At 44.8% G+C, this 27,129-nt stretch overlaps 2 protein-coding genes across 6 annotated transcripts in view; both read right to left on the reverse strand.

Moving 5' to 3' along the window:
- Positions 1 to 27,129, reverse strand: part of LOC143989238 (uncharacterized) — a 484,136-nt gene that overhangs the window by 283,223 nt on the left and 173,784 nt on the right. The window lies entirely within an intron of this gene.
- The window catches only part of LOC143989240 (antileukoproteinase-like), a 29,904-nt gene continuing 9,311 nt past the window's right edge, over positions 6,537 to 27,129 (reverse strand). The window contains exons 3-6 of the mRNA XM_077489312.1: positions 22,928 to 23,092; positions 21,099 to 21,248; positions 12,755 to 12,898; positions 6,537 to 6,697 (exon numbers count right to left, since the gene is read on the reverse strand). Of these exons, the coding sequence (XP_077345438.1) occupies positions 6,696 to 6,697; positions 12,755 to 12,898; positions 21,099 to 21,248; positions 22,928 to 23,092 (461 nt within the window). The 3' untranslated portion in view covers positions 6,537 to 6,695. The remainder of the gene's footprint in view (positions 6,698 to 12,754; positions 12,899 to 21,098; positions 21,249 to 22,927; positions 23,093 to 27,129) is intronic.

The raw sequence follows: 27,129 nt of genomic DNA on the forward strand, positions 1-27,129 counted from the left end.
GATTTGCGCGTTCGGTGGATAAGATCAACGAGGCCAGGAGGAAGGTGAACCAGGAGGTTAGCCATTTTGTGGTGCGTAATGGGGGGTTGGCTGTTCGACATTTGGAGCTGGAGGTGGACACGTGGCGGTACCTGAAGGATGATGGGGGACACCTCAATGTGGTTGGCATTGATTTGTGGACTCTTGGCTTGCAGGACGGGATTGAGCGAGCTCTGAGGGTGTGGAGGTGCTCTCAAGGATAAGGTTTTATCCTTGATTGCGGTGGCGGGTGTTGGTCGGTGCAGGCAAAGGAAGATAACCCCTCCCCACAGAGAATTGTTGATGCGGGACCCATTGGAGATATGGGCTCGCTGCTGATATGCCATATAGCGAGGGTCTATATGGTAACTGGTAATGGGGTGCACTGCGGTCAAGAGTTGGGATGTCTTTGAGCTAGCATGTCAGCTTGAGGCCTAGTTACAGTAATATCACCGCAGTGCCTGTTTGATCAATATGATAATGGGTGAGGAGGGGGAATGTCCTGTGGAAGACCAACGTGCTCAGTGTTGTTAAGTTAAAAGGATGTTGTTATATTGTTGTTTTGGTTTACATGTTAATTATATTTTAATAATAAAGGGGCTGCTACGGCCACTAATTGCTCCAAAAATGTGTGGTCTCTTTAATGGGAAAGGGAAGGGTATGTAGGTGGTCATCTAGAATAACAGCGCAGCATCAGCCATACGATAGTCAAGAACAGCACGGAGCAAGACCGAAGGGTAGGCGGAGTAAAGTCATGACAGAGGGGCTGGGCAAGGATTGGCCAGTTCAGTTCTAGGGGGCGGAGCTTGAGCGTGGAGGAGAGCGTGCTCCACGCCCCAGCGTCAGTCGGCAAGTGAGAAGATTCCCACCCTCCCTCCCTTACATTATTTATTTCCATTTTTATGTTTTTATTTCTTTGCTTGGCAATTATTGGTTGGTGGGTTGATAGTGCGGGGTGGTGCCCGCAGGGCACGGAGGGGTTGCACATCGTTTGGATACATGGCGATTCTACTTGGGTTTGTGGTAGTTCCATATAGTGTTCAGATATTAACTTCTTTTCCTTTCAGGACTTAGTGCTGGATGTCATAGCGGTGGCGGGTGTTGGTCGGTGCAGGCAAAGGAAGATAACCCCTCCCCACAGAGAACTGTTGATGCGGGACCCATTGGAGATATGGGCTCGCTGCTGATATGCCATATAGCGAGGGTCTATATGGTAACTGGTAATGGGGTGCACTGCGGTCAAGAGTTGGGATGTCTTTGAGCTAGCATGTCAGCTTGAGGCCTAGTTACAGTAATATCACCGCAGTGCCTGTTTGATCAATATGATAATGGGTGAGGAGGGGGAATGTCCTGTGGAAGACCAACGTGCTCAGTGTTGTTAAGTTAAAAGAATGTTGTTATATTGTTTGGTTTACATGTTAATTATATTTTGATAATAAAGGGGCTGCTACGGCCACTAATTGCTCCAAAAATGTGTGGTCTCTTTAATGGGAAAGGGAAGGGTATGTAGGTGGTCATCTAGAATAACAGCGCAGCATCAGCCATACGATAGTCATGGTGGGATCAACGGCTCTAGGCCTCTGATTCTCATGAAGGAAATTGCTCAAGTGTATGTCCCATAATCGCTCGAGAAGCGGAACAAATCCCAGTGTATACAACGTGTATTGTGTTCCTCTTCTCTTTCACCAAGGGCTGCTGTCAGGCGTTCCATCTCCTGTATGTCGTTCATCCTGGCAAACCACTGCGACACCAAAGGTGGAGACTGTTGCTTCCATATGCTGGGGACACAGGCCCTTGCTGCATTTAAAAGGTGTTTCAGTAAAGATTTGTGATATCGTTTACAGGACATAGGCATCACATTCAGGAGTACAGCTGCCGGATTGTCATGAAGGGAGATATCAGTAAGTTGTGGATGATCTTCAGGACCTGTCTCCAAAAAGGTGCCATCATCGGATATTCCCAGAAGATGTGGAGTAATGTGCCAGTCTGGGTACCGCACCTCCAGCACAAACAGCTATGTCCTGGGAATATTGACGCTAGCACCAATGGGGCCCTGTACCAACACGTCAGAATCTTGAAAGTGAGGCCCGGAGTGCATGGACTGCAAGGAAATTTAATGGAGGGCCGGGCATGACAGGGATGGATAAGGGCAGCATGGGGTTAAGTTGGAGTTGAGGAAAGGCCGATAGGTGGAGCTGGGACAGTCTATGGTATGGAGGGGCGGAGCCATATAAAGGGTGGAGTGGGCGGAGCTGAAATCAGTCCGACGAAAGAGACACAGAGAGGAGGCAGTTGTCCCACCCTCCCTCCCTACTTTTATGAGTTTTAGGTGTTTGGTGTTGTTGTTGTGCTTTTTCTTTCAGGTGCCGTTGATCGGATGTCATGACAGCTGTACGGTCGGAGTTGGACGTTGGCGGTGTGTGTCTGGTGGTCTTTGACGGTTGGCGGTAAAAATCAGAAGTCATCTGATATGGGGTGGGGGGCCCATTGCTAAGATGGGTCCCTCCGGTGTATTCCTGAACGTTGGAGGGAATACCGGTATGGTTGTCACTGCGGAGGTTGTCTCCGAGCGGTCACAGCTGGAGGCCTGGAGAAGTGGGAAGTGGGTACCGCAGTGACTTGTTGGGTTGGTAAAGTTATTAGGTCACCGTCAGAGATCACCAGACCGGGCATGTTAGCTATATGCTATTCGTTACCAGATGTGTGTTATTGGTTATATGTTTATGTTTATAAGTATATTTTAGATTGTACATGGTTTCGGTTATATATATATATTTATGGAGATATATATTTATATATTTTTGGTTGGAGTATTTTGAGGATTGTAATAAAGGCTGTTATGGCCATTTTACTCCAAAGCAAGGTGTGGTCTCTTACTTATGGGTAAAACATGGGGGGTGGAGGTTGGAGTGGAATGGGTAACAGGTAATAGTGGGGGGCCTTTAGACTACCCTGGTCAAGTGATCTCCTGATATTTGCTGCACAGAAATTACTTGTGCGCAAATAAAAGGATACAATTCTTTTGATCTTCTGTGAAAGGAACGTTGAGGTCTCTCTCCCATTTCTTCAGATACGGGGGATCATGTGGAGATGTGGCTGTCAGTAGAATATTATAAGAACAGGATAGAGATTTTCGTACAGGCTCATCTCCTAGGCATAGATCTTCAAAGAGCGTGGGTTGTCTACAAAAGCAGTTATGGTCTGGGAGGGATCTAAGAAAGTGTGATAGTTGTGAGATCTTCCACTTGCCCTAAATGGAGGAATTAAGGGTGGGGTATAAACTTGAGGAGTTAATCCACTCGGAGGACCCAAGAAAGGAAGAGGCTCTAACCAATCTCCTGTCAGGCTGAAGCCGGAAAGCCCTATCAGAGATACCCAGCATAAAGTCCAGGTGTCCAATAATAGGCGTTAACGGAGAGGAAAAACTGGCCATCTCTGCTATCCTATAGTTAAAGATGGGTTTGTTTAATGGGTGTGAAGAAGATAAACAGGAGTAACTGATCCCACTTCAGGGCAGGCCTGCCGGGGGGGTTGGCACTATTTCCTGCTCCAAGGAGACCCATAATTTATGAGTTAGGTGTCTGCATCAGTCTACTGCTCTATTCAGGTGCAATCTAGAGCTTAGTTGGGGAGACTAACCCCTCCTCTGAGCTTTGGTCTCTGTTAAAGGGATCTCCTGAGCCGCAAAGGTTAATAAAAGTTGTTTGGACCTTACGAAAAAAACTCTGCGGAATCCTAATTGGTAAGGCTTGTAAGAGGTAAAGCAGCCTCGGCATAATGTCATCTTCAAAACATTGCAACTGCCAAACCAAGAAATCGTTATGTTCTTCCATCCGTCTAATGCCCCGTACACACGAGCGGCAACTCTGCCAGCAGAAGTCTGATGAGAGCTTTTGGTCAGAAATTCCGACCGTGTGTATGCTCCATTAGACTTTTGCTGGCAGAATTTCCGCCAGCAAAATATTGAGAGCAGTCTCTCTATTTTTCCAATAGTTCCTATTGGAAATTCCGTTCGTCTGTATGCAATTCCGACACGCCAAAAAAACACACATGCTTGGAAATAATTTGACGCATGCTTGGAAGCATTGAACTTCATCTTCTCAGCTCGTTGTAGTGTTGTACGTCACCACGTTCTTGACGGTCGAAAGTTCCAAGAACTTTTGTGTGACCGTGCGTATGCAAGCCAAGCTTGAGCAGAATTCTGTTGGAAAAACCATCCAAGATTTTTCTGACGGAAATTCCGCTCCTGCGTACGGGGCATAAGTCTGTAGAAAAAAATTTCAGAAGGGGCTAGAAGTTGAGTTGGTAAATAAGGAGAAGGTTGGAGGGGGATCTTAATTCCTAGATATTGGATAGCTTGAGGAGCCCATCGGAAGGGGAAGTTGCCACTAAGGTGATCGAGAGACCTAGGAGTAAGAGCAATGTTGAGTGCTTCCGACTTTTGCAAATGAATTTTAAAATCTGACAGGGCACTATAATCACATATTGCTGATAAGAGTATTGGTAGAGAGATATGCAGTTCTGATATGTAAAACAGTAGGTCCGAAGAGCACATAATTCACACGCAGTCAGTGCACGTTACAAGCACACAGGGCACACACAGAGCAAAAAAGGCACACTCCGTCAGAGCACACACACTCAAAGCACAGATGATACACACAATTAGAGCACACAGGACACACATAATCAGACCACACATGGTCAGATAACACAGGGAACACACTGTCAGAGCACCCAAATTCAGAACACACAGAAACGTTTTGCTACCTCCTTGTAACATCCTTCCTGAGCTATTTCTGTTTGTTTGCTGTCATGGTCATTGCTGTATGCACGCTAAAAATCCCATAGTCAATCTCAAGAGCCAGTAAAACGATGGCTAAGTTCCTACATAAAGTAGGACCATGGAGAATAAATGCAGCCACCCTTTAACAAGAAGTCAGATTGCAGCAGCAAACATTTTTTTTGAAGAGATTCCAAGACTTCCAGACTTTGTTAATGATTGATAAAAGGTGTGCAGCCAACATATTTCAGGGGATTATGGTTCCTCCTTTTCAGGGCTCTTATGCCCCATACACACGATCGGACTATCTGGCGGACTTAGGACAATTAGATTGCGTGAGGGCTCCAGCGGACTTTTTCTTCCCAAAAGTCCGGTGGAATTAGAAATAAGACTGGCTTCAAAATTGTCCGCCAGACTCGGCTTTTAGGGGACAATCCGTTCGTCTTTGTGCTATTCCGGTGGACTTAATCTGATGCTAGGGCAGCTATTGGCTACTGGCTATGACCTTCCTTATTCTACGTCATCACGTTCGAATCCGCAGGACTTTTGGAGTGATCGTGTGTGGCCAAGTCCGTTCGCTTGAAAGTCCAGCGGACCTCAACTACAAAGTCCGTCGGATTGTCCGCTGGACTAAGTCCGCCAGATAGTCCGATCATGTGTACGCGGCATTAGTGGTAAAATGGGTGTTCGTCTAAGCCCTTGTACACACGGTCGGAGATTCCGACGGAATGTGTCCGATCGGACCGTACTGTCAGATAATCCGACTGTGTGTGGTCTCCATCAGACTGTTTCCATCGGAATATCCGATGGACCAAGTTTTCCAACTTGTCTATAAAATTTTCCGACAACATGCTCCGATCGGACATACTCCGATCATGTGTAGCTTACTCCGACGGACAAAGTGCCACACATGCTCAGATCAAATTCCTGGACCAAAGCTATTGGCTACTAGCCTGAACGTAGTCCCGTCGTAACAAAATAACGTCATCACGTTATGTACAATCGGATTTTCCGACAACTTTGTCCGACCGTGTGTATGCAACAGTTTCGGACAAAATCCGTCTGACAAAATCCGTCGGACAAAATCCAACGGATTTGGTTGTCAGAATGTCCGACCGTGTGTACAAGGGCTTAGACCTACTTGAGGGACCTTATAGGGGTCTTCATATATTCCCTGCATCAGGGTTATAAGCAAATGATATAAAATCCTTATCAGAGAACGTAAAAAGGTATGGCACGGGGCTGTGTTTGAACTGCTTTGTCTGCAATGTAAAGGAATCTCAATAGGATGTACTGCATCCAGAGAAACACAAAGCTGGTCAAACACAGCCCCGGAACTGCCAACACATTAAACCATTGAAATAAATGGGGGATCTGTTGATTTGGGATTGATGTGCAGCAGGAACACCAGGGTGTTCTACTAGGGTTACCACCCTTTCTTCAAGCCAAACCCAAACACTTTATTGGCCTGGGACACCTTTGACCCCAAGGAGAGTAGTAATGTGGTGTGCATAACGTGCATGATCCCCCAAAGGTGTCTGTTTTCTGGAGAACCTCTATTCCACAGCAAGGAAGAAACATCACAGCAGAGAAGAACCGACAATGGCTAGGGACCTTTCTAAAGACCTCATTTTCATATTAACTGCTTCAAAAAGAAGAAAAACCTCCATAAGCATTCAACATTTTTGGAGGTTGTTTTCTGCACCTAGAACAGATAATAAGACTAGGTAACACTGTGACCATTCGAGTTATCTTTATTTTTAAGTAGCATAAGGTGTAATAATGACATGAAGGAAACTTCAGACATTTGCAGAGAACCCATTATGGGCATAGTGGTGTGCAGCATGATAGGCACCGTCTTGATCTTTCCAATCTTCAGACTTCTACTGATCCATCATCCTTAAAAACATATAAAAGTTATTGCAGTGTGGTTAGTCATTGCTTCACAAGAAGGAAAAGGAAGGACCTTCAATTGGCCGGGCTGGATTTTCCTGCCTGGAATTTCTTGTAGCAGAAGCTAAAAGGGGCACTAGCATGAGATGTATATCCCTCCCTATACTACACCCTATCTCTGTTGCAGAAATAGGCCACAATTCATAATAATAACCAAAGAGAATGTGAATAAACCATAAATACGTAATAGATATGACTAATAATTACAGTGCCCATATTATAAAGTGTCTATAAGAATAAAACTCTTCAATGTGTTCCAATGAATAAATGTGTGTCTTCCACCATGCTGACTTCTTCACACCCAATGTGCTCATATGAATAAATCACTCACAAATTTTATCAAAAAGAAGGTCAATAAGCGCTTTAATGTTTTATACTGTATCTCAATTCTAACCTTTCTTTATACTGGCTCCTTAGGTTTGGTAAACAATCCTTTTTCAAGTAAATGCTCCTATTAGAGCACAGATACCTGATCTGTCCTCTGATGTCTCCTCCACTCCACCATGAAAACCCAAAAATGTTGATCGTGTATACAGTAGGGTGTAGGATAGGATGGGATATCCACACCTCATATTAGCACCCCTTATATTTTCATTATTCACCTTTTAAGTGTAGTTATTCACTGTTGGGTGGCACCTGGTTTGGTATTTATCATATAGATATTGATTTTAAGGTGACTACGGAGCTTGGCGTGAGGGCTTGCACATTTAATTGTAGCTGAAGCTGTCCTTCTTCTTCATTTATACAGTGTAATAAAGGTTTCCTGTAGATCTCTGTACTCTAATGCCCTGTACACACAGTCAGACATTCCGACCACAAAATCCGTCTGATTTTTTCCGATGGATTTTGGCCGAAACTTGTGTTGCATACACACGGTCAGACAAAGTTGTTGAAAAATCCGATCATTCTGAACGTGGTGATGTTCGTTGCGTACGACGGGACTAGGTAGAGCCCAGTAGCCAATAGCTTTCGTCTCGTAATTTATTCTGAGCATGCGTGGCACTTTGTCCGTCGGAATTCTCTACAAACAATCGAAAATTTTTAGATCCAGCTCTCAAACTTCCGTCTGAATTTTCGACAGAAAAAGTCAGATAGAGCCCACACACGATCGGATTTTCCGACAACATAATCCGATCGGACCGTTTCCGTTGGAATTTCTGACCGTGTGTACAGGGCATAATTCTGTGTTTCATATGTAAGGGACATCCCCCCTCCCGCCGGTATTTCTTGAGCTTACCGTTTTTACCCATGCGCCCGAGAAATGACCTGATGGGTCCCGTGGCTGGTCATAGAGGTTACTAGAGACCAGATCATCTCTGGTTGCCTCTATAGTCTTGGAGGACAGGAGCAACATCATGACATCACATCCGGTCTAGGAGGGAAGTAAACAATTTTTTTTTAAAGCAAAAGATCACTTTTTTTTTTATCTTTTTCTTTCAAAGGTAGAGGAGAGATTTGGGGTCTTATTGACCCAAGAACTCTCCATAAAGAGGACCCGCCATTCCCTTATTACATCCTGTTACAAGGGATGTTTTAAAATAAGTATTAAAAAAAAAAAAACATTTAAAAGAGCCCCCATCCCTCTATGCTCATGCAAAGAAGTGAATGCAAACGCAAGTCGGGCATGCATATGTAAACAATATTCACACCACATATGTGAGGTATCTCTGTGAACGTTACAGTGAAAGCAACAATCCTAGTGCTAGATCTCCTCTATAACTCTTGTAGCAGATGACATTTTGGACAAAGTGTCATTCATGTGTAAATTTAGTTTTTGCCTCAGAACAGTAGTGGGGTTCTGAGGGTTAATTACGTAGATTAACTTTGACATCAGTTTGGCTGGGCTGTGTTAGAAGTTCTCCTCGGTCACGTGTACAGTGAGGTGCACATGACAAGCCAGAACCAGGCCTGGTTGGACGTTTTGGGTATCAGCCTTCTCAGAACCAATCAGTGGGTGTGCCGGGCCTCGCTGAGGAGTCTGGGAAAGGGTACTTAAAGAGGGATTCCACCAAAAAAAAATATTAAAAGCCAGCAGCTATAAATACTACAGCTGCTGACTTTTAATAAATGGACACTCACCTGTCCCGGGTTCCAGCGATGCCGGCAGCCGAGGCCGATCGATCGCTCGGCTCTCGGCTGCTGCAGTCACCATTCTAGGTGAGGGAATCAGGAAGTGAAGCGAATTGGCTTCACTTCCCGATTCCCTACTGCGCATGCGCGAGCCGCGCCGCGCAATAGGAAATCTCCGCGCTGTCACTGGGAACAGTGTGTGTCCCAGCAGACAGCGCGGCAGGGCAGGAAATTGCGTAGACTCCCATGGGAGTCTATGCCCGGAAGTGGGTGAAAATACCTGTCTTTGACAGGTATCTCCACCCCCCTACCCCCTGAAAGGTGTCAATTGTGACACCGGAGGGGGGGAGGGATCCGATCAGCGGAGGTTCCACTTTAGGGTGGAATCCCGCTTTAAGATGTTGAGGTCACGTGTGAGGGAGAGGAGTTTGTGAGGCCCGTGTGGTCTGGTCTTGTTTCCAGGACCGGGGTAGCCCCGCGATGGGTCCCGGTCACGGGGTGTTTGACATCCCACAACATGCTTCTGTTGGTTACCCCCAATAGACCCATCTGGTCTGGCGTAGGGATCCATCTGTTCCCGAGTCTCGGAACCGACTGGTCCGAGGAGCAGTAACTGAGGGAGGATTCAAGGTGTCTGGTTGTGCTTTCGGCTTCAAGGGACACCACAGCTCATGGAAGTGACCGGGGGAGGACTCTTCGGAGGAGGGCCGACAAGTGACATCCTGAGAAGTGCCTGGTTACTGAGTTGGGAAGGACATTGACGAATCCACGCTTTTTCCAGGTACGGAGGAAAAAGGTTCCTGTTCACTTTCAGTTATAGCTTGTACATGTTCAGAGGACTTTACAAGTTCTGAATCAATGTGCTGACTGCCATGATCTCTGGCTAGAGATCTGTTCAGCCTTGAAGTGCCCAGCTGCGAGTGGCTACTCTCTGGGTGGTATTAGAGACTTTGTTATGTCTGCAATTCAAGGTGCCTGAGTTCTTCCCCCTAGCCTTCTGTTCCTAACCGAGACTGTGTTATTGAATGTTACCCTTGCAAAATAAAACCTTTTTCAAAAAAGACTTCCAATTTGTTGGGTATCAACCCTGGGAACCCCTAGACGTGGAAGAACAAGCCAAGAGGAGGTAACCGGTAAGCCCAATAAGTCAAGTCCGCCCTGCTAAGGGTTATGGCCGCTACACTCTAAACAGGTAACCTGGAAATATTTAAAGTGTTGCTCATGGACATTTCTAAAGTGGAGGTCCGCCGATATATATATATTTTTTTTAAGTCAGCAGCTACAAATACTGCAGCTGCTGACTTTTAAAATAAAGGAAAGAGAGCGAGAGCGCAAAGCTGCCCTAGTGTGATATTGTTTAATGCTAAACAATGCGAATTCAAGTTAACCACTTGCCGATCAGCGCACGCCGATGTACGTCGGCAGAATGACACGGGCAGGCAAATGGGCGTACCTGTACGTCCCTTTAAATTTGCCGCCCTGCCATCGGGAGCGCGCCGCCGGCAGCGCGCTCCCACGCTGGTCGGAACCCCCGTGAGTCCGGTCGCGGGACCCGCGGACTCGATCGCCGCAGGCATACCGGCAATCGTCTCACGGAGCGGCCGAATGAAGAAATGCCATTGTAAACAGCATTTCTCCATTCTGCCTAGCAACTAGTGACGCTGATCTCTGCTCCATGTGATTGGAGCAGAGATCAGTGTTCACTAAATTAAAGCCCAACCCCCCCACAGTTAGTAACACACCCCTAGGAACACTTAACCCCTACACTGCCACCCACTGGTTAACCCTTTCACTGCCAGTGTCATTTACACAGGAATCACTGCATTTATATAGCAGTGATTACTGTATAAATGACAATGGTCCTAAAAATGTGTCAAAAATGTCCGATGAGTCCGCCATAATGTCGCAGTCACAATAAAAATCGCTGATCGCCGCCATTACTAGTAAAAAAAACTGATAAAAAATTATTAATAAAAATGCCAAAAAACTATCCCTATTTTGTAAACGCTATAACTTTTGCACAAAGCAATCAATAATCGCTTATTGCGATTTTTTTTTTTTTTTTTTAACAAAAATATGTAGAAGAATACGTATTGGCCTAAACTGAGGGAAAAAAATGTTTTTTTATATATTTTTGGGGGATATTTATTATAACAAAAAGTAAAAAATAATGAGTTTTTTTCAAAATTGTCGCTCTATTTTTGTTTATAGCGCAAAAAAATAAAAACCGCAGGGGTGATCAAATACCACCAAAAGAAAGCTCTATTTGTGGGAAAAAAAGGACGTCAATTTTGTTTGGGAGCCACGTCGCACGACCGCACAATTGTCAGTTGAAGCGACACAGTGCCAAATCGCAAAAAGTGGTCTGGTCTTTGACCAGAAAAATGGTCCGGTCTGTAAGTGGTTAAAAGGGGTTTCGCTCACAAACATCGATGAAAGGATTGCATATACAGCTGGATGGATGTCTCCTCTCCTGGCCTGAATGTATGGGTTGGCTCCCAAATGCGAGTGATGTAGAAGAACGATATTATCAGAGCGAACTCATCGTGTCATGCTGTGTTTGCTGACACGCACACGGACCAGCTGGCGCTGCGTGGCATCACTCGCAGCCGTGAGTGAAAGACTGAGTGAGTGAAACAAGTCCTCCTGGCTAACATCGTTCTTCTACATCACTCACATTTGGGAGCCAACCCATTCATTCAGGCCAGGAGAGGAGACGCCCATCCAGCTGTATATGCGATCCTTTCATCGATGTTTGTGAGCTATACCCCTTTCAACTTGAATTCACTTTGTTTAGCATTAAACAATATCATACTAGGGCAGATTTGCGCTCTCTTTCCTTTTTTTCAGACCAAGTCCGCCACCCTGTGCATTCCTCAGAGAGCTGCTGCACCTAAAGCTAAGAGAACTTTTTCATGTAGACTGTTATATGTTGTTTGTTACTTATGGGAACAGCGCTGGTCTGGTGCGTTTGTGTGTTGTTTTGACTTTTAAAATAAGGACACTTACCTGTCCAGGGTGCCCGCAATGTCGGCACCCAGGGCCGAACCGTGCTTCGTTCCTCGGGTGCTGCCGCCGCCATCTTCGGTAAGGGAATCAGGAAGTGAAGCCTTTGCGGCTTCACTTCCTGGTTCCCTACTGCGTATGTACGAGTCGCCCTGCGCAATTCGAATGGTCCCTGCTGTCTTTGGAACCCGTATGTCTCCCAGCAGATAGCGGTGGGGGGTGGGAGTGGCGTAGCTCTCGCAGGAGTCTATGCCCGGAAGTGGGTGCAAATACCTGTATTATACAGGTATCTGCACCCCCCCTCCCCCCCCTGAAAGGTGCCAAATGTGAGACGGGGGGGGGGGGGGGGGGGGGTGGGTTCCGAAAATCAGAAGTTCCATTTTTGTGTGGAACTCCGCTTTAAGTATTGTAGTTTGGGTTGTATATTGTGTTTTTTTTGCAATGAATTTGAGAGAGCTGGGTGAATGCTTGTGTCATTCGGTAAGCATATTTTTTTTCCAAATAGCCCTCTAAGAATTTGGCAGCTGTACAAGTACTACATGTAACAACTGTAACCTCAACCTGATGCGAAACACAATAAAGACACACCTGCTTTAAAAATTATATATATATATATATATATATATATATATATATATATATATATATATATATATATATATATATATATATATATATATATATATATGTATGTATGTATGTATGTATCTATATATATATATATATATATATCTATATATATATATATATATCTATATATCTATATATATACATATATGTATGTATGTATGTATATATATATATATATATATATATATATATATATATATATATATATATATATATGTGTATATATATATATATATATATATATAATCTCCCAAGCCTGTGGTGTTAATTGGAAATTGATTGGCAGCTGTAACTTACATAGCAAGGGATCGGAACACTCCATACCGCACTCTGGGATGCAACACTTCTTGTTTCCAAGACAGTCACTGTCACGCATACACGTCGGTGGCGGTGGGGGATAAGCACAATTTGCAACAGAAATTAGGCACTTTCCAGGTTTTACTGCAATACAAAACACAGCCAGATCAAATAATTCCTTACCCCAGTATTTCCAGATCTACAGGGTAGTACTGCAAGAAGGATGGAAATAGGATACAGATGCAGAAAATAAAGCTCTTAATGTATCTTTATGTAGACTTAATTTGGTAGAGAACATGCTCGTAGGTTGATCCTCCATACCACCCATGCTTTTCCACGCTCTTGCCCAGGCTGGGCTTCTGCTATTACTAGCAGCTCTCTTCTCACTGCGCTAAGCTACTCAGCTGTCGGTTAATTACCAGCCACTCATTGTTTCTACAGTGACTTACCTGGTTACCATTACCGGACTCATTAGTCCAGTCTACAGACAGCCCCTTTTTGCTATTTTAACCACTTCAGCCCCGGACCATTTGGCTGGCCAAAGACCAGAGCACTTTTTGCGATTCGGCACTGCATAGCTTTAACTGACAATTGCACGGTCATGTGACATGGCTTCCAAACAAAATTGATGTCCTTTTTTCCCCACAAATAGAGCTTTCTTTTGGTGGTATTTGATCACCTCTGTGGTTTTTATTTTTTGCGCCATAAACAAGGAAATAGCATCAATTTTGAAAATAAAAGCATTTTTTTACTTTTTGCTGTAATATATGGAAGAGTAATAAATATCCCCCCAAAAATATATAAAAAAAAACAAAAAAAAACATTTTTTTCCCTCAGCTTAGACCGATATGTATTCTTCTAAATATTTTTGGTAAAAAAAAAAAATATCGCAATAAGTGTTTATTGATTGGTTTGCACAAAAGCTATAGCATTTACAAAATAGGGGATAGTTTTATGGCATTTTTATTAATAATTTTTTTTTATTAGTAATGGTGGTGATCAGTGATTTTTATCATGACTACAACATTATGGCGGAAAGATCTGGTGCGATTTTGGGACCATTCACATTTATACGGCGGTCAGTGCAATTAAAAATGCATTGATTACTGTGTAAATGTGACTAGCAGTGAAGGGGTTAACCACTATGCTTGTTTACATCAGCATTTCCCTGTGGACATCGAGTCTGTGGGACCCTCAATAATGCTCACAAAGCTCCCGGGGGGAGCGCCCACAAGCCGCCTCTTAAAGGGCAACGTACAGGTACATGATTCTGCTTGTACGTGCCCTTGTCCTGTAGTATATCTGTGTGAGGCGGTCAGGAAGCGGTTAAACTGCATTGCTCATTCCTTCCATGCCCTCACATGGTCAACATCTCTGCTGTTTTCCTGTGTATGACTTGGCCTGGCTGACATCTCTTCTGATTCCTGCTCCTGATTTTTGGCTTCTGACAACGCTGACTTCTGGCTTCCTGATTTCGGCTCGTCTGATTACCTGTTCTGGCTTACAAATTCTGGCTTCTGTTTTTAACTATGTTCCTGATACTATCTGAGTTATTTTTGCTATTACGTTTATGGTGTGATTTTAACTGCATTATCTGTCTCTGCCTGGTTTATCATTTCACACTTCACGAGCGACATTAATTCAAAAGATGCAGGCAATCCACCTAGTTGTAATATTTTTTCCAGATTGGACGAGTAGCACCACCACATGGATCAGTTTGCCATAGCATTACAGACGCTCCTGATTTGAGCTGCTCACCTGGATCCTTCTCCGGGATGGATCCTCACCTGGATGCAAGCCATCCCTGCTGCTGCTCTGGTCTCTGTGCAGGCACCCGTCTCTAATATTACCTATTAAACAGGTATAACTGGTTCTGCTCTGCTTCCTTATTATTTTGGGGCTGATCCAGCTCAATGCAGAGGGTTTTTCAATCAAGTTGGAATATATTTTGAAATGCTGCCCCAGGCGTTCTCTACAGACAGAAGCAAAGTAGGCTTCATTATTTCTTTGCTTTCTGGTAGAGCCTTGGCTTGGGCAAAACCTTTACGGGAAATGTAAAAACCCATTGTCCAGAATTACCCTGCGTTTGTGGCCTCCTTTACAAGAATATTTGATATTCCCGATCACTCGACTTCTGCTGTTAAAAGCCTTATGTCCATTAAACACACAGGACAGGAGCTGAGTAGGCACGCATTCAGTGGAGGGGATACATGACAGGGTGGTAAACCAAGAGTGGTCCAAGGAAGAAAAACTGGTGAACTGGTGACAAGGTCATAGGTGACCAAGGCTCACTGATGCACGCGAGGAGCCAAGGCTGGCCAGTGTAGTCCGATCCAATAGAGGAGATACTGTAGCTCAAATTGGTTAAAAAAGTTAATGTTGGTTCTGATAGAAAGGTGCCAGAACACACAGTGCATCACTGCTTGTTGCGTATGAGGCTATGTAGCCACAGACTAGTCAGGGTGCCCATGCTGACCCGTGTTCACAGTCAAAAGCACCTACAATGAACATGTGAGCATCAGAAATGGACCACGAAGCAATGGAAGAAGGTGACCTGATCTGATCTGATTCATTCAAGAATGGTTTGAGGAACACAAAAATGAATTTGAGGTCTTGACTTGGCCTCCAAATTCTCCATCGTTCAATCCAATCGAGCACCTGTAGGATATGCTGGAAAAAAACATCTAATCTATGGAGGTTAGCAAACTGTTTGTGGAGACTGACAAATGGTAGGCTTGGGCAGCCTGATAGTTAGGATTTCTTTTTGTGTAGTTAGTGTTGGGACATGGCTAGGCTATTGTTTTTGTGAGTTAAGTTTATTGTTGGAGCCCTGTACGGCACCTATATATAGCCTTTTAAATAGCACCATAAACACAACACTGGTTGTCACTATATTACTGGACTGGTAACTGTGACTCAGGGCTCAAGTCCTGCGGGAACGCATGGGAACGGAGTTCCAGTACTTTTTCCACAACAGGAACTCAGTTCCCGTTAGTAGCAGTGTCCTGCAAGACTTTGAAGTATGCGAGCTGTGTGGCAGAGGCTACACCAGCAGCTGCCGACACAGCTTGCAATAGTAAGTGCCGCACACCTGACAATTCAGGCATTGCCAGTAGGGGGCCCCATTCGATCTACCTGTCAATCACAGCTAGCTGATGGTTAGATCAGGTCCTATCTTCGATCCTTCATTCCCATATGATGAGAGAACCCAGAGGAGGAGCACAGCTATTCTGCTCACAGGACATGCAGGGAGAGAGGGGAGCTGAGGGAGGAACATCAGTTTGGGGTGGTAAACTGAGCACAATACCTGGCAAAATTTAATGCCGGGAGGGAAGATTTTGTGGAAAATATGTGAAGGGTTGGAATAGCAGCGAGTGTGTGTTGGAGCCCTGCAGAGTTTGCAGCCCCCCAAGCTAACATACATCTCCTAAGCAGGAACAAATCACTATCTCCCCAAACATTCTGTCCAGATAATGTGCAGTTCATTTATGACCTTTCCGTTTAACTCTGTGTTATCCAAACTCTGTTCAATGAAAAGTGTAAACTCACCACATAAATACTCTATATACAAAATAAAATTCCCCAATAAAGATCAGAACATGATGTTCACATTTGCATGGAAGAACAATTGAATGAATGCTGTTTATTCAGGGAATTACCGTATTTATGTTTATTGAGGATTTTTTTTTAATGCACTAACAGTTAAGCTTCATACACACAATACAAAAATTCAATGAAAAATACCACTTTTGAAGTGTTCGCGCATATCAGCGTGTAATTTTTTTATTTTTTTTGGTGGGCGAATGGATCTTGGGTGGGAGTTCCCACACTTTTTTCCCCAGGACTTGACCCATGCTGTGACTGAAAAGGTTGCTCACCTTAGGGAGCATTTTACCCCCTGCTTACTGCCAGGGCACATACGGTGGAGGACTGTGGGCAGTTTTAGGAAAAAAAAAAAAAATGCTATTTAAAAGGGTAGTACCCAAAGTTATCACTGGAGAATGGAGATCATAAAATTATTGGTGTTGTCCAACATTAAAGCAAACGTTGCACAACAGCAAACAAACACTGCACTGCAACAGGCAAACACCCAATACTGCGACATGGTCAGCGCTGGCTGTGCAGGGACAAAGGCAGACAAAATTAGCAAGCGCTGCCAAAATAGTCAGACAGGCTTTGACTGAAGTGGTAAAATTGGTGGAAATTTGGTGATGGTCAATAATGTACCTGTCAAACCAGGGGATAGGCTGGGTTTTCCATATTTCAGTAGCAATAAGGATTTGTTGTATTAATTGTTTAAAAAGTATGAAATGATTGAGCAGCTTGTGGTCCCTAAAGAATACAGAAAGGTGGTACTGGAGTTCGCTCATGGACACTTGCTGGGACTAAATCCTATGCAGTATGTCAAATGTCTGCACCCCTGTCCCACTAACCCTAACCCTAATGCCCCATATACACTATTGGACTTTGCAGCGGAGGTCCGCCGGACTTTCCGAACGAGTGGACTTGCGCACACACACGACCACACACGAACTGACTTTCCGGTGGACTAGGTCGGGCGGATAATCCGCCGGACTTTTGGCGGAGGTCCACCGGACTTTCCAACTGAACAGACTTGCCCACACACATACTAAAGTCCGTTCATTTTTAAATTGACTTCAGGCACGACGGGACTAGAGAAGGAAGTCAATCTCGCCGCCTCCATCGGCGAGATTGACACCTTGCGAGCCCCGTCGCCTGGTATGGGTTTTAAGGGTAACCCCTGCGCCGAAAAACGGCATGGGCATCCCCCCAAATTACATACCAGGCCCTTATCCGAGCATGCAGCCTGGCCAGTTGGGAAAGGGGGTGGGGACGAGCGAGCACCCCCCCCTACTGAACCGTACCAGGCTGCATGCCCTCAACATGGGGGGTGGGTGCTTTGGGGAAGGAGGCGCCCCATCTCAAAGCACCTTGTCCCCGTGTTGATGAGGACAAGGGCCTCTTCCCGACAACCCTGGCCATTGGTTGTCAGGGTCTGTGGGCGGGGGGCTTATTGTAATCCGGGAGCCCCTTTAATAAGGCCCCGCACCCTATGTGAATGAGTATGGGGGTCTTCTCGTCAGGCTCCTCCGCTATCTTCTGCTCTTTTGCCACTCTTTTGCTAGCGGAGGAGCCCGGCTTTCTCCTTTGTTGTCGCCGTCTGGGGGTCTTCTTCCGACTTCGGGGGTCTTCTTCCGACTTCTTCATGCTTTCCAGTTCTTCTAGCCAGGCTCCTCCACTATCTTCTGCTCTTTTGCCACTCTTTTGCTAGCGGAGGAGCCCAGCTTTCGCCTTCGTCGCCGTCTTCTTCTTCTTCCTTCTTCTGTTCTTCTGATGTTGACACAACCATCTCTCCCACTGTAATGCTGTAGACATGGTGCGCGGTGACTTATATAGGCATAAGGGGTGGGGCCACCGGGTGATGTGACATGGTGATCCCACCCATTATGACGTCATAGTCCCAGCATCCCCCGGGACTGTGGCGTCATAATGGGCGGGTGACATCACCTGGTGGCCCCGCCCCTTATGCCTATATAAGTCGTCGCGCCCTGTGTCCATGGCATTACAGTGGGAGAGAGCGTCGTGTCAACATCGGAAAAACAGAAGAAGGAAGAAGAAGAAGAAGAAGATGGTGACAAATGCAAAAGCCAGGCTCCTCCGCTGGCAGAAGAGCAGCAAAAGAGCAGAAGATAGCGGAGGAGCCCGGCGAGAAGAACCGGAAAGTGCGGAGAAGTTGGAAGAAGACCCCCGAAGTCGGAAGAAGACCCCTGGACAGCAATGACGATGATGAAGGAAAAAGACGGGCTCCTCCGCTAACAAAAGAGCAGCAAAAGAGCAGATAGCGGAGGAGCCCAGCGAGAAGACCCACGGAGCTGCCTAATAAACTACTTTAAAAAGCTGTGTAGTGTGTTTTTTTTAATTGACACTTTTTCCCTCAGGTGAATGGGTAGTGGTACGATGTACCCCATACTCATTCACATAGGATGTGGGGGCCAGGATCTGGGGGCCCCTTATTAAAGGGGGCTCCCATATTCCAATAAGCCCCCCGCCCACATACTCCGACAACCAATGGCCAGGGTTGTCGGGAAGAAGCCCTTGTCCTCATCAACATGGGGACAAGGTGCTTTGGGGTGGGGGGGGGCGCAGGGTGCCCCCCCCTCCCCAAAGCACCCACCCCCCCCACGTTGAGGGCAAGCAGCCTGGTATGGTTCAGGAGGGGGTGCTCGCTCGTCCCCACCCCCTTTCCTGACCGGCCGGGATGTGTGCTCGGATAAGGGCCTGGTATGGACTTTGGGGGGACCCCCACTCCGTTTTCCAGCGTAGGGGTTTCCCTTAAAACCCATACCAGGCGATGGGGCTCGCAAGGTGTCAATCTTGCCTATGATTCGAGATTGACTTCCTTCTCTAGTCCCATCGTACCTGCAGCCATGTTCAAAATGAACGGACTTTACTCTGTGTGTGGGCAAGTCCGCTCGTTTGGAAAGTCCAGTGGACTAGCACACAGACGAGCGGATTGTCTGCTCGAAAGCCGAGTCCGACAGAAAATTTTGAGTATAAGTCTTCTTTCAAAGTTTGCCAGACTTTTGGGAAGAAAAAAGTCTGCCGGAGCCCACACACGATCAAATTGTACGGCGGAATAAGTCCGCTGAATAGTCCGATCGTGTGTACGGGGCAAGTTACCACAACACCATAATCCCCTAGTTTTTAAGAACAAAGATACAACTATGTTGGTGTCCCTTGTGATTTTTACATTGTATTTTTTAAAATGTAACTGCCTACTTCCCAAAGTGTCATTTGAAGTAAAACACATAGCCAAGTATTATTCTACACTATTTTTTTTATTGTGCATTAAAAAAAAATTGCAGATTCTAGGGAGCTAACATGCTATTTATTATTGGCCTTGGAGTTATTGCTTTGACATTATTTTTTTCGGGTGAGTTTACATCTACGTCGGGACACCTTGTCTGAGCACATATCAAGTACGGAATCCCGCATCCACGTTTGAGCACAAGCACTTAATCTGGGACTTGGAATCTTTAAGTCATTTGAGTTTGAGCACTAGCACTTTATTGGGACTTTGCAATTTCCAGCAAATTTAGGTTGCCATTAAACAATGTGGTTTATGTTGTTGTTTTATATACCTATAGCATAAGAGCGCGTTTTTTCTCTTTTTTTTTTCACTCTGTAGTGTATCTGAGCAGAAAGCTTAATGAACTTGAAGTATACACTGATTACGAAGGAAAGCTTAGCAATAAAGTGGGCCTTCAAAGCTATAAAATGCCATTTGTTAAGACACCATTTTGACCTGGTAACTGACCATGCTCACTTCAAATGGGGGGCTCAGAAGAATGAGACAAATAGATGGGTGAACCGGTGGTTTCTGGCTGTACAGGAATATTCATTTATGGTAAAACACAGGCCCGGTGCTAAGATGGATGGGAAATGTAGACACCTTGTCCTGAGTCAATTCTTGCTGGGCCACAATTGTTCCATCCCTCAGGTTGAAAAGAAGGGGGGACATGTAGCAGAGTGTCTCGTATGGAGCTGAAAATGTCCTCTTTGGGATATACACATCTCCTAAGCTTCTTTCATATACCTTTCAGGTCCTCTGAGCTTCTGACCCATTCCAGGTGTTGCACCTCTCCCTTGCAGCCCATTTAGACTCACCTAAACACACAGTGAGTGCTCTGCAGCTTGGGGAGCAGACAGGTCTTGTCTGTTAGAGCTAAAAGGTTGGTGAAGACTGCGTTTGTGGAGGCTGATTGTTAGGATTGCCTTTTGTGTATTTAATGCCAGGACATGGTTAGGATTTTGTTTTTTGAAACATTTTTAACTCTATTTTTGGAGCACTGTACAGTACCTGAATACAATATAGCCTGTAAATAGCATCAATAAATACACCACTGCTTGTCATTATGTCACGGACTACTTATCATATAATTCCTATACAGTCCCTAAAGAGCCTACTGCCCTAAAGTGAGTATCTTAGTACAAGATAGTACAATAAGCATCCTTGCTGAACAACAGCTTCAAGAAATCCATTTACAGGCTAGGTCATTCTAGGGAGTGCCTTGTTTTTGGGAGAACACTATAGGGTTGCATTAAACAGAAAAGCAACTTCTCTGAACATAACCGTTGGGAGCTTGGCATGTATGTGTATGAGGAACTACAGCTGTCCCTCTACATATAAAACCCTTATTTACATTTTAGCTTGTAATTATATTTATATAAACTCTTAAAATACTGGAATACCTTCAAAACATTCAGTGATAATAATTTTGGGTATACAGCAATTTCCAATTCATAAGAGAAATTCAATTACCTGTCACTGTTGGCATGCACTGGTTTCTGCACCAGTAATAACAGCAGCGCTCAGTGCCTTGGCATTGGTCATCGCTATGGCATTCAGAGGGTGCAGGTTTGACAGTTATACACTTTAAGGTATTGAAGAGTGGGCAAGCATTTTCCTTGGCTGCAGAGAGAGAAAATTGACGTGATAAGGATAGAAGAAAGTAGAAACTGAGAAAGCAATGATTATAGATTGAGGCGATGAAGGGTGATGAATGCAGGCCAGGACTATGAAGGGTGATGAGTGCAGGCCAGGACTATAAAGGGTGATGAGTGCAGGCCAGGACTATGAAGGGTGATGAGTGCAGGCCAGGACTATGAAGGGTGATGAGTGCAGGCCAGGACTATGAAGGGTGATGAGTGCAGGCCAGGACTATAAAGGGTGATGAGTGCAGGCCAGGACTATGAAGGGTGATGAGTGCAGGCCAGGACTATGAAGGGTGATGAGTGCAGGCCAGGACTATGAAGAGTGATAAGTACAGGCAGGGACTATGAAGAGTGATGACTGCAGGCAGGGACTATGAAAGGTGATGAGTGCAGGTTAGGACAATGAAGAGTGATAAGTACAGGCAGGGACTATGAAGAGTGATGACTGCAGGCAGGGACTATGAAGGGTGATGAGCTCACTCTGCGACTATAAAGGGTGATGAGTGTTGGCTGGAACTTTGACAGGCAATAAGTGCAGGCCTGGTTATGAAGGGCGATGGGTGCAGGCCAGGACTATGAAGGGTGATGGGTGCAGGTTAGGACAATGAAGAGTGATAAGTACAGGCGGGGACTATGAAGTGTGATGACTGCAGGCAGGGACTATGAAGGGTTATGAGTGTAGGCCGGGACTATGAAAAGGTGATGAGTGCAGGCCGGGACTATGAAAGGTGATGAGTGCAGGCCGGGACTATGAAAGGTGATGAGTGCAGGCCGGGACTATGAAAGGTGATGAGTGCAGGCCGGGACTATGAAAGGTGATGAGTGCAGGCCCAGACTATGAAGGGTGATGAGTATAGGTCAGGACTATGAAGGGTGATTAGTGCAGGTCGGGACTATGAAGGGTGATTAGTGCAGGTCGGGACTATGAAGGGTGATTAGTGCAGGTCGGAACTATGAAGGGTGATTAGTGCAGGCCGGGACTACAAAAAGGTGTTGAGAGCAGGCCAGGCACGATATTTATGTTTATCTAAAGTTTATATATTTAGTCCAGCCATTCTCAACCAGGGTTCCATGGAACCCTGGGGTTCCTTCAGAGGTTGCTAGGGGTTCCTTGAGCTGTGGCTGATGAACCACCTATTTGATGATGCCTACAGAGTTCAAGGTTCAGCACCACTTAGCAAAACCAGCAGCATCACACCAAATATCTTTTTAGCTGTCTTTTAAGGCTGGCATTCTAAACACCACTTTAAGGGGGACATACTTCCTATTGAGCACTAATATAAGGAACATTGTTCCTATTGAGCCCTGATGATTTGGTTTTAGTAAGGGTTCCTTGAGACATGAAAATTATTTTTGGGGTTCCTGTAGGGTTAAAAGGTTGAGAAAGCCTGATTTAGACTAATGTTCTATATCTGTGTGCATTATATTTAAATTAATACATTACAAAGGATTCACAGGAAGAGACAAAAGAGTATTATGTGCCTCCTTTTGGGATTGGGGGTGGGGGGCAGGGATTACTACCTTGGAGGAGGAGGTGCCTCTGTTCTGAATCGCTCATATTGGTAAATTTTAGCTTGGGCTACTTATCTACACAAAGCAGCGTAGGTCATGTTTTTATGATTTCATTGCATTCCCAGAGAGATTGTATCATTTTACCTTGCAATGGCAGCAGACATTGTTGTCTACCGCCGGAGAAGCAGCACTTCCTCGTATCTTGGCAGTCTTGGTCTATCGCACAATCATTCTGAAACATGGAGCCATCAACCGGGTAATCCACATTTGTAGGACACGTTCCAGGTTTCTCCAGAGGGATGGGTGGACCTGAGTGGGTTATGAGATGAACCACAGATTATTTGCTTAGAACCTAATTTTAGAGTGGACCAGTACATGGCCAAAAGTTTGTAAACACCTGACCATTGCATCGCTATAAACGTTGTACATCCAAAACCAAAAATCAAGCACATGGCCATGCAATGTCCTTTTATATATGTCTTAATTAATCTGCGCTTACTCGACCACCCATGTATGTGATACCTAGATATAATAAGTGAAAAAAACGTGATAAATAATTATAAAAAAATGGTGAATGCTGCTATCTCCTGACGAACTGAAATACTTAATTAAGACATAAATATATAAACACAAAGAAGATATGTGAAAGGTACAGCACGTTGGTAGATGAATTCAAGTGAATAAATTAATCTTTAAAAAATAAATCTTTTTTTTTTTTTTTCAAAATTTTTGCTCTTTTTTTGTTTATAGCGCAAAAAATAAAAAAGCAGAGGTGATCAAATACTTCCATTTGTGGGAAAAAAAAAGACATCAATTATGTTTGGGTACAACGTCACACGACCGTGCAATTGTCAGTTAAAGCGACACATTGCCGAATCGCAAAAAGTGCTCTGGTCAGGAAGGGGGTAAAATCTTCCTGGGCTGAAGAGGTTAAACATATCTATCTTCCAGATTTGAAACATATGATCAATCTTGCAGAGTGCGTGGGGTGGCATCAAAAGTTTTTTTGCACTTCGCTATTTTGTTTCATTCGATGACACATTAATATACATATTTGTGTGGATATTTCTTTGGAACCTTTTGAATCTTCACCCTTGTACACACGGTCGGAGAATCCGTCGGAATGTGTCCCATCGGACCGTGTCGTCGGATAATCCGACTGTGTGTGGTATGCATCGGACTGATTCCGTCGGAATATCCGTCGGACCCAATTTTCCAACATGTTGGAAATATTTCCCGACCAACTGGGCCGGTCGGACATACTCCGATCATGTGTAGCGAATTTTGATCGGACCAAGTGCCACGCATGCTCAGATCAAATTCCTACATCAAAGCTCTTGGCTACTAGCCTGAATGTAGTCCCATCGTAACGAAATTACGTCATCACTTTCTGAAAGATCGGATTTTTCGACAACTTAGTCCGACCGTGTGTATGCAACAGTTTCGGACAAGATCCGACGGACAAAATCCGACGGATTTGGTTGTCGAAATCTCCGACCGTATGTACAGGGGCTTAATTGGGGATGTTTGTTCTTCTATCACCATGTTTCACTGCATTTTTTATTTTTTAAAGATTTATTTTTTAAAGATTAATTTATTCACTTTAATTCCTCTACCAATGTGTTGCACCTTTCACATATTGTGTTGCAAATTGTTTGCACAATCTTCTATATGCAATGTCCGTTGACAGACATTACCATACACAGACAATTGTGCTTCTCTGTTCCAGCATGTCTGCACCCCTGTGTACAAAGCCAGCTCCATAAAGACATGGTAAGGCCAATTTGGTGTGGAAGAACTGGAATGGTCTGTATAGAGAACTGACCTCAACCCTGCTGAACACCTTTGGACTTCAACCCTGCTGAACACATTTGGACTTAAATCCTACTGAACACCTTTGGACTTAAATCCTACTGAACACCTTTGGACTTAAATCCTACTGAACATCTTTGGACTTCACCCCTACTGAACACCTTTGCACTTCACCCCTACTGATCACCTTTGGACTTCTCCCCTACTGAACACCTTTGGACTTCAACCCTACTGTACACCTTTGGACTTCACCCCTACTGAACACCTTTGGACTTCACCCCTACTGAACACATTTGGACTTCAACTCTACTGAACACCTTTGGACTTCAACCCTACTGAACACCTTTGGACTTCAACCCTACTGAACACCTTTGGACTTCAACCCTACTGAACACCTTTGGACTTCAACCCTACTGAACACCTTTGGACTTCAACCCTGCTGAACACCTTTGGACTTCAACCCTGCTGAACACCTTGGACCTCAACCTTATTAAACACCTTTGAACTTCAACCCTACTGAACACTTTGGACTTCCGCCCTACTGAACACCTTTTGGACTTTAATCCTACTGAACCCCTTTAGGCTTCAACCCTAATGAACACTTTTGGGATTGAAACACTGATTGTGAGCCCGGTCTTTTCTTCCAACATCAGTGCCTGACCTCAAAAATGGGCACAAATTCCCACAGACCTTTCCAAATTAAATACGAAAAGTGTGGGTCTCTGTGGATCACAGCACCAGACTGTGACACCGTACTCCAGTAGAATGCAGAGGGGGCTTGGCTAAATGTTTCAGCACTGCCCTGCTCCTTTGTGAAGCCTTGGGATTGACAAGGAAGCTGGGTGGCTCCAAAATGCTTGATGCCTTAAAAAAAGCCATGTCCCCTTTGCGGTCCACCAGCATATGACGTATTTGGCGATCCAGCACTGTGCTTCGCAGGAACCCATGTTTCCTTGTTCCAGCTGCTTTCTGATGTTTCCATACAACCCATCTTGCAGCAGTGATATGGATTCCAGGCCTGGGATGAAGGATATTCTGGAACTAAAGAGCTGGCAGTTCCCTGAATTCTGTTGACAGGTGCTGATATTTAATTAATGTATGTGAGTTGCCAATCGTCTTTTTATTCATTAAAGGTCTTATATTGCTACACTTATCCTGGCGCCCTCTTGTGTCCTCTTGCCTGTACAGGGATTTCTTCTGTCTTTGAGGTTCTGCAGCTAATTTATCAGGATCAGCTTGGGGTTCCCCATTGATGAACTATGATGGACTATCTCCTGCTGTATAGCCTCTAGTGTTTCTTAATCAATTTCCTTTAGTAACTAACAGTGTATACCTCTTATTTTGCACCAAATTTTGATGTTTGTGTACCATTTTATTTCAGCCATCACTCAGGGTCACCTTCTACTTCCTAAGATGTCAGCTCAGAGAAGACACAATTATATAATCCTGGTGCTGGTGCAGTTCCTGGCTGAGTTCACAAAGGTGTGACATACTGTAGATCAGACCCTTTTGCCTCCTCTTACCTTATGACTCACTACTACAGTGTTACAATGTACAGTCTGTGAGATCGCTGGGAGAGAGGAGACTGAGGCAATGCTTCCTTCTGTCTGCAACAGAATTATGACTTTATTTCAGCCAAAGCACTCACTGACCGGAGCTTAAGGATGGATTTGTAATGACAAAAGGTGGATCATTGCTGAAAAAAGTATACTGTTGGCATAAATTATGACATATGCCAGTTATTAATTCATGTGGACCTATAAAGCTACAGAAAGTAGGCCGCCATTATTGATTTTTTTTTCTGGAAATGGCAGTTGAGCCGAGTTTCATAGACTAGGTGATCACAGAGCGTGTCACGTGCACCCCACAGGGAGGTGCTGACAGCGCATAATCGGAAAGGCCCGCGCTGTAGCTGTCTTTTGGTTATAGCGTGGGCAGGAGAAGGTTAAAAAAAATACTGACCCTGACCTTTGACCTGCCCCCTGACCCAAACACTAACCCTGGCACTGACCTAGATCCATAGGTCAGCGCACGGGGTATGCCTGGGCACACCCTAATCAGTCTATTTGGCGCAGATTACCCCGTTAAAACCCCAGATTTCTCACCAAAGCTCCTAAAAAAAAAAAGAGCGATACGCAAATATGCCACCCCAGGGAAAAGAGCCCATTCTAGTCGGGCTGGATATTTGTGTTAGGTCAGCGTGAAGAGGTACAACAATTACAATTTCTAAAACTGATACAATGCAGACCAGATGCTATCCTAAACCTAAAACTCAGGATTTGTTGTCTGACCTTCCCCTTTGAAGTCCATGGAAAGCGCGTCTTCTGCTCCCCTCCCATGGTTGATAATTAAGACATGATGGGAAGGGGAATTACTTCTCATTCATATGCCCCAGTAGAAGACCTAGCAGTCGAAATGCGTAGGGACAGCACTTTCTGCTTTCCATCTTTTTAATAGCACGTGATTTTTTATACTTACTATTTTTTCTGTATGGCATTTTAACCTCAATAAACCTTCAATGGTGGAGCGTTTCC

This window comes from Lithobates pipiens, unplaced genomic scaffold (assembly GCF_037356315.1).
Source record: "Lithobates pipiens isolate NorthernLeopardFrog02 unplaced genomic scaffold, aLitPip1_a1.2 Scaffold_18, whole genome shotgun sequence".
Lineage (NCBI taxonomy): Eukaryota > Metazoa > Chordata > Amphibia > Anura > Ranidae > Lithobates > Lithobates pipiens.